At 46.0% G+C, this 8,447-nt stretch overlaps 1 protein-coding gene across 1 annotated transcript; it reads right to left on the bottom strand.

The window, feature by feature from the left end:
* Window positions 1-1,614: 1,614 nt before the first annotated feature.
* On the bottom strand, window positions 1,615-7,063 carry LOC112649450 (uncharacterized). Its single transcript, XM_025431779.3, has 2 exons — window positions 6,999-7,063; window positions 1,615-3,520 (listed from the first exon to the last, which is right to left on the bottom strand). The coding sequence occupies exons 1-2, from the start codon at window positions 7,061-7,063 to the stop codon at window positions 2,866-2,868; spliced, it is 720 nt and encodes a 239-aa protein (XP_025287564.2). The 3' UTR covers window positions 1,615-2,865.
* Window positions 7,064-8,447: the final 1,384 nt, after the last annotated feature.

Genomic DNA, 8,447 nt, shown 5'->3' with positions numbered 1-8,447 from the left:
TAGGGGTGGTGGAAGGGGAGGAGGGCGGGGGGTGGGAGTGAATGGGTGACGGGCACTGGGTGTTATTCTGTATGTTAGTAAATTGAACACCAATAAAAAATAAATTTTAAAAAAAATAAAAAATAAAAAAATAAAATAAAAAAAATAAAATAAAAACCTCAACAGCAATCAGACAGAGTGGCTTTATGTCTGCTGAATTGAATAATAAACACGTTGAGCTCATTAAAAAAAAAAAAAGAAAGAATCGCAGATGCTTCTTCCTCAATTTCCCATGTGGAATAACCAAGGAAGACACGTATTGGCTCATCTTGAGACACTGCCTCATATATAGAGCCAATGGCTGTGGGTCAGAGGCTGCAGGTCCATCAGAGGCTGATTCAGAAGCGTGGGGCTGCACTGATTGGACGCTCCATAAGACCTGTAGTGTTGTAAGTAATTAAGTTCTGACTTTTCAAGAACAAAAGTTTATAGCCTGAAAAGAACAAAGTCAGATAAATCTGAATGGGTTAACAGTGGCAGCTTTAGTTGGGAGGGGTCCTGAATAGGTGTTGTTTTTTGAATTTTTGGATTTAGACATTTATGTACTGAGTTTGGGTCCTTGCTTATGGCTTTTCAAAGAACTTAATAATATGAATACCATTGAAAAAGTTTGATTTGGGTATGCCTGTCCTATTAATGCTATTTCCCCCCATGTTGTTGCTATAATTTGTTAGTGAGGCAGTAGCCATTCTTTTATTTCATCTCAGTAACCACAGCATTACATCATGATTAGTCACTAGGTGCCTTTCTCCTCAATTACTCACTCATAGGAATAATCAGATGTAGTCAATTCCCACTCTGGACTTCAACATCAAATGGCATTTTCCTTTCTCCTTCCCAGATTTCATGTGTGTCTCTCACACTTCCACTCCAAGTGTCCCATCCACAGCCCAATTATGGTGCATTTTAATGTTGTTTTACTAGCACTCCCATTTGATTTCTGAAATTACAAATGAAAACCACACACATACACACACACAATCCTAATGAATCCAGGTTCTTAAATAACTGTTTACATAATACAACGTGTATGAGGCCAATATGCATGAATAACTTTGAAAAACATCTGCATGTCATATTGACACATGGATTGTGAACAGCAATAAGCATGATAGAAATTAGACTTGTTGAAATGCAGTTTTCTTTTTCTAAATGGTCCACAGTTCTTTTCTGAAAAGGCAACGGCTCCGCAAAGAACCTTTGGCTTCTAAAATTTTCTTCCCGCTGTATATGGAAATTTCTAGGTACCACCCACGAGAATTTATTTGCACTATATTTTGTGGTAGCTTTTCTTGGGATTTATGAAGCAAGCACTTTGTGTCCCCGCTCCAAATACCTTTGGCTTATTCTGTCTTTTAGTGGGCGCCAGAAAAAGTTGTATTTCCATAGTTTACCCAGCTTATGTCTCACTGCTAGGTGCAGAGTAACATTCTTTACAGGTTTCTACATTCAAATAAAAGGTCATTTAGAATTTATTTTAAAAGTTCACACGGAACACATAGCAAACTTGATGAAATCGTGAGTTTTAATGCAACTCCTAACACATTTCAAAGGATTGAATTCTGTCCCCCCCGCCCCGCGTGGGTTTTCTCTCCACAGATATAGGAAGCTAGGAATCAATGAAATAAAACGTACTTGGATAATCACGAACTGCTTTGAAATTCAGCATGTACCTATAGGAAAAGGAAAAAAAGGGGTGGTGGTGGAGAGCCCGTGCAAGAAGGAAAAAACACAGTGGGTAGTAAAGCGCATTACCATTATCCTAAGTCCTCCGACCCATCAGATCACTTGAGGTAGAGGAAGGAATCATCTTAGTTCCCTTAATTTCCAAACAGCCTCTGCCTATCTGGATGCAAAAAACGATAGGGACTTGTCCCACCGTGACATCTGGATGTTTATACTCCAACCACACTGGTTCAAAGCAAGAGCTTGACCAGAAACCCCCAGGCAGACAATCATGCCACCTTCCCCCTTCAATCTCCAGGCTGGGTGTCCGAGGAAGGCTGTTATTGGTTCAGCCCTGGTCACCCCACCACCCTTTGGGCCAATGGCCACGGATCATGTGCTGCCAGTTGCTGATTGGCTGCTGCTAGCAGCGGCTGGGAGCACAGCTGCTCTCATTGGACGATCCCATCAGCCATGCGTAGTCGTGGTTCAGGAAGATTTGGGGTCAAAAGTGCAAGAGTATAGGCTACCAAGGAACGGAATCAGATAAATGTGAGTGCAGTAAAATCGGCCTTTCCCAAGGTGGGGAGCTCGAGTAGGCCACGATTCGAGGTCGTTTGATTGAGTTTTCGGCACAGTGTTTGGGTCCTCTTGTATGTGTGTAGTTGAATTTGGACGAGAGGCTCTGTTGGGGGAGTGTGAATGCGCTATGTGTCAGTTCGGGATCTGCTACAGCACTTCACTCATTGCTGTATCACAAACTCAAACAAATCTCTTGATGATACCACTCGACACAAGAGGGAGAAGGAGAATACTTAAGGCAAGTCAAATCACTGTGGACACACAGCTGTGACCAAAAAGATACCAGAAGAGGCTGGCCTGAAGGAACGGGCCATTTAGGAAAGTGACAAAATGCAACCCGGCCAAGGAAATCCTAACGGTCCACACCACACACGTATATTAAAGTGGACTTGACAACATTTTGTCATGTTCTGCCCACGGTGAACGTGCTTTAAGGATGGGCAGCATGGCATAGGGCCAAACGCTGGAGTAGGTGGCGTTGTGGGGAGCTACAGGTCTTTCCCCGACAAGTGAGGTAGCTCTGAAAAGAGCCTTTGTTTTGTGGGGTGGTCAGAGGGTCAGCTGTTCATTGGCGTCTGTTCATTGGCGTCTGGCGTACCAGATGAAGGCCTCGGAGGCCTCAGACACGACATGCTTGCCAATCCCCCCTGGCAGCAGCAGATGCATGGCGGTCTGGATCTCCCTGGAGGTGATGGTGGAGTGGGCCAGGCGAGAGGCCTCGTCGATGATGCGCTCGAAGATGTCATTAATGAACGAATCTGTGACTCTCAGGGCCTTCTGCGAGAGGCTCAGGCCCTCATGAACCTTCTTCAGAACCCTGGGAAATAGGTGGCGAAACTGCCTGAGCAGCGGACCCGGCGGCGGAGTTGGTGGTGGTGGCGGTGGTGACTGCAGCGGTGGCGGTGGTGACGGCGGCAGCGGCGGTAACGGCATTGGCGCCTCGGCTGCTCCTGCTGAGGGCTCTCCTGATAGGCTGCCGCCTGGCTCCTCCGTAACCAGGCTTTCCTCCCAAGAGGTCTCACAGCCAGGCTCAGCCATGTGGGGCTCACCTCCCCGATAGCTCAGAAGGAAGCGCACTGGCAGCAGCTGAAGGGCCAGGGCTCTTTTATAGCCACTGTATGGCCCGATGTCACCGGAAGCTCCTCTCTGATTGGACAAAAGGCAAAGCCAGGAAGTGAGCGGGTCATTCAGCCAGGTCTTGTCAGATCTCGTGGCACACCTTCGAGCTTGGCATCTCCTCAGTCAGAGCGGGAATCAGGCAGCCTCTAAGTTTCCCATGAGGGCTGCCAGAAGGACCTCTAAACATTCCACAGGAAGCCGTTGAGTACCTCTAGATTTCCAACATGAAAATTTTCTGGAGAGGGAGAGAGTAGGAGAGAAGGGGGAGGAGCAGAGAGCGAGGGAGAGATTTCAAGTAGGCTCTACACCCAGCGTGTAGCCCGAAGTCTGGCTGTATTTCACAAAACCTGAGATCATGACCTGAGCCAAAATCAAGAGCCAGATGCTTAACAGACTGAGCCACCTAGGCACCCTTTTGCAATACTTTTTATTCCATAGTAGTCCTCATCTCCACCTTACCGTTGCTGTGATTATAAAAGAGGGGCACACAATGGGATGCCTGGGTAGTTCAGCCATCTGCCTTCTGCTCAGGGCGTGATCCTGTGTCCGGGGATAGAGTCCCACAGGGGGCTCCCTGTGAGGAGACTGTTTCTCCCTTTGTCTGTGTCTCTGCCTCTCTCTGTGTGTCTCTCACGAATAAATAAATAAAATCCTTAAAGATAAATAAAGGTCGGGCACATTGATTCCAGAGCATCAGAGTATTTGTAGCACATCCTAAGTCAATCACATTTACCGCTTATAAGAAATGATGCACTAATGTGGAATCAAAATTATTCCAATAAAACTACCACTCTTCCACGTTCCGTTATGTTGGAATGCAACATGTTGGAAATCTGGAGTTACTCTATGCCTTCACGATTCTAGGTTGTTTGATTGAGTTTTTGGCACATTGTTTGGGTCCCCTTTTATGTTATTTGAATTCAGATAATGGGATATACTAAAGGGGTGTGAATGGGGTAAGTGTGATTGTTATATCTGGTATTGCACTTAAATTGTTGCTATACCACACATTTTGAAAAAACAAAAATCTCCGGATGACACTATTGGACACAGGTAGGAGAATAAGAATAGGTGAGGTAAATAAAATTATTTTGGAAATAGTTTTGACCATTAAGATCCCTGAAGAGGCTAACCTAGGGAAATACCTAATAGAAATGACCATTTAGCAAAGTGATGAAATGCAGTATGGTTAAGAAAAATCATAGCCAATAGCACTAAAGACATAGAAAGTCGAGCTGATACTGTTTTTTTTTAAACATTTCTTTCACACTAAGAATTTATAAAGATCGACAAAATGACAAAGATCCAAACACTAGAGTAGACTGCACTCTGGAGAGCTTCAGGTCTTTTCCTGCCAAGTGAGGTAGCTCTGAAAAGAAAAGGCTCTTGCCTTTGCTTTGCGGTGTGGTCAGGCGGTCCTGAGGCAGCTCATTGGTGTCTGGTGCACCGGATGACGGCCTTGGTGGCCTCAGACACAGTGTGCTTGGCAGTCTCCCCAGGCGGCCACTGACATATGGCTCTCTGGATCTCCCTGGAGGTGATGGTGGAATGCTTCCTGTATTGCTATGAGGTGCTCTCCTTGGACACAACCCATCATCCAAGTGATTCGTAATACTGTATTTAGTTCCGTCTTGTTAACTTTTTGCTTTAAGTCGCCATAATCATTATAAATATTTTATGCCATCGATATTTCATTTACTTCTATTTGCCAATTCATTCTATTATCATTCCTCTGGCATCTCAGATCATTTTCCATCTTCTAAGTTACATTCTTTAAAATCTCCTTTCATATGGTGTTCAGTGGGTATAAGTACTGAGTTATCATTTTTCTTAAATGTCTTTACTTCTGAGTTAAAGTCTTAAGGTAACCATAATTGAGATGGAGTTAGGTATGCAGGGCACTAAAGAGGCCTTTAAATCCTGAAATCCTGAAAGCTGTCAATTAGGTACCTACCCTCCTCTTAGGGGAGGTAAGATAGTACCTCCAGCTTCACTCCAGCAGAGGAGTGATATTCCTGCAGAGGCAATGGTGAACAATGTTAACCCATGGGAGATGTAGTTAGATAGGGACCATATTGCTTTAGGTGTCTTTGGTGCTTACCCAGGTGTATTGTCACACATCACTGGGAATTATGTTTAAGAAAAATCATGTGCATAATTACTTGCTGAGTATAATAACTGGACTGGCCTCATGAATATTATTCCCCTTTTATGACAGGAAGTTTCTCAGACTTTGGAGAAAAATAGGGATGTGGGAGTCTCCACTTCCCCATTCCTTGACAGCATCAATGATTAGATGGTGGTCCATGAACAAAAACAGTCTGGGAGACCTCTACATTCCACTTAGGAGGCTCTAGCAATAGTGTCAAGCAAACAAACAAGCAAAGCATAATTGCACAAGAAGTGAAGGAAGACAACATCCTTCTCCCTGCATCATTCCATCCCTCAAGCCAGCATTGTTCTGGACCAGGAAAAAAAATTTCCCAACTAGTAAGAATTCCTCTTACTAGGGAAGGAAAAAGTAGAGTGAGTGAACAACTTGTCTAGACTGTCCTGGCACTGCATGAAGGTCTAGCTTCAGTTTCACCCCACTCATAACAGCAAAGACTTGACTAGGAAGAAGGAATAAAAGCAGAGGCTATTATCAACACATATGCAGCAGGAGTGATTTCAGTTTACAGAGAATTTTGTGGCATACAACTCAGCAGCTTCCACCAACGATGAAGTCACTGCCTGGGTGCATAGATCCTGACAATGGTCCTAGAAGTATTTAAGTTTCCTAGAGCCAGCCATTCCTCAGTACCCACCCCCAGGCCCCAGACCACCCTCCTGCCAACACCCCTACCAAAACCACACCCTTCCAGAGCCAGGACCCACATGAGTAACCATTCAAATACTCTGTGGCTGCACAGGTGTAGAACACCAGCCACCCTGGTCCCTTCCTACCTCCACCAAGACCCAGGAGTTAAGCTTACAGCCAATCCGGTTTTCTCGTAGGTGTGCAAGAGCAAGACACCAGCTTAAGTACCCTGGGCTGACGCACCAGCTTGCCTGCACTTGGGGGCACAGATAGCCCCTCTAGCCATGGCCTGATCCTATCATTTGCATCTGCTACAGCGGGTACACACACAGAGGAGAGTGTGCAGTGATGGGTGAATTCTCTGACAGCCAGGCCCCCAGCAACAGCTGCTTATGGAAAGCATGCTCAGCCTTCTGTCACTGGCCTGCAACACCATGCCCACCTATAGATAGCATCTCCAGCTTCACTCCAGCAGGACTCTCACCACTGGCCCTCACTATACTGCATAGGCACAGGGGAAAGATCGTGTGGCCACAGGACAGCATACTGACACCTAGGGCCCCCTGATGTCCTTGTGAGTCTGTATCAGGCCCAGTCATTTGTCCCTGGCCAGCAACACCACACTCACCTATAGATAGTCCCCGCAGCTGTGAACCTGTGAAGCCCTAGCCTGATTCCCATCACTGGCTTTCAAGTCCATATGCATGCCTAGGGGAAGAAAGTGCAGCTGTACAAGAGCACACCATCATCCAGGGCCCCCTGTAGCTGTCTGTGGGCTCAGATCAGGCTCTACCTCCTGTCACTGGCTGACACCACCATGCCCACAGGTGGCTGGTTCCTCTGGTTGTGGACCTGCATGACCCCCAGCCTTACCCCCATCACTGTACTCCACTGCAGTCTGCATACCTATGGGTAGAGTGTGAAGCCATAGGAGAGCACACTGGCACCCAGGTCCCCCACAGATTCCAGTGAGTGCATAGATGGCCTTGGCCTCTGTTACCCACCCTGACCCCCATCACCACAAGTGTGTCTGCAGGTGACCACTGCTGCCACATAGACACCTGCACTAGGCCCTCACAGCAGAGTATGTGTACACCACTGGCTCTGGCCACCATTACTGCCTGCCCTGGTCCCTAGCTATGGGTCCTGGAGTCACCACTCAGGAGCCCAACAGCCCTTGCAGCCACTGCATTCTCTCCACCATGCTCACCAACATACACACGGTTGTTGATACTGTGGACCTCAGTGGCCTGAACTGAAGAGACATTACAGCCTCCTTGGACCCACTGCTGCCGTGTGCCCCTGCCCTTAGTGCCCTGCACCAGTAGATGCAGGGTCATAGCACAGCCCAGTGTGCTGCACATCCACACTGCAGAATCACTCCATAAAGTCTGGAAGAGGTGACTGCTCCTTGAAATGCATAGATACCTACACAAGGCAACAGTGATCCGAGAATCAGGGAAACGTGTTCACCAAAGGAACACAGCAAACCTCCAGTTGTGGGCCCCAAAGAAATGGAGATCCAGGAATTTTCTGACAAAGAATTCACAAAAAAAAATTGTTCTACAAATGCTCAGAGGGTTATAAGAGAACACAGATAAGCAAATTAATGATATCAGGAAAACAATACAAGAACAAAATGAGAAGCTCAACAAAGTGTCAGAAAACATAAAAAAGGACCAACCTGAAATTTCAGAGCTGAAGAATACAAGCAACTGAATAATTCAATAGAGAACTTCAACACCAGACTTGAACAAGCAGAAGGGAGAATCAGTGAGCTAAAAGACATTATCTATTGAAATTATACAATTAGAAGAGCAAAAGGAAAAAAAGAACGGTGAAAAGGAATCAAGAAAGCCTATGTGAGTTTAGGGACACCATCAAAAAGCAATAATGTATGAATTACTGCCACCCCAGAAGGAGAAGAGAAGGACAAAGGATTACAAACTTATTTAAAGAAATAATGGCTGAAAACTCCCCAAAGATGTGGACATCTAAGTTCATGAAGCTAATAGGTCACCTCAAAATTACAATCCAAAACATGCTTCACCAAAACACATACCAATAAAATTGTCTAAAACCAAAATCGAAGGGCAGGCTGGGTGGCTCAGTGGTTTAGCACCGCCTTCGGCCCAGGGCGTGATCCTGGAGACCGAATATCGAGTCCCACGTCAGGCTTCCTGCATGGAGCCTGTTTCTCCCTCTGCCTGTGTCTCTGTCTCTCTCTGTGTCTCTCATGAAT

This window comes from Canis lupus, chromosome X, assembly GCF_003254725.2.
Source record: "Canis lupus dingo isolate Sandy chromosome X, ASM325472v2, whole genome shotgun sequence".
NCBI classification, from domain to species: domain Eukaryota; kingdom Metazoa; phylum Chordata; class Mammalia; order Carnivora; family Canidae; genus Canis; species Canis lupus.
Note: the sequence above shows the minus strand (reverse complement) of the source record. Positions and strands in the feature narration are given on the sequence as shown.

Excerpts from the sequence above, each read along its gene's own strand:
- LOC112649450 (XM_025431779.3), bottom strand. The coding sequence starts at position 7,063 with ATGCAGGTCCACAACCAGAGGAACCAGCCACCTGTGGGCATGGTGGTG. Across the intron at positions 3,521-6,998 it reads GTGTCAGCCAGTGACAGGAG|ATGCCAAGCTCGAAGGTGTG; the intron begins GTAGAGCCTGAT and ends CTGACTGAGGAG.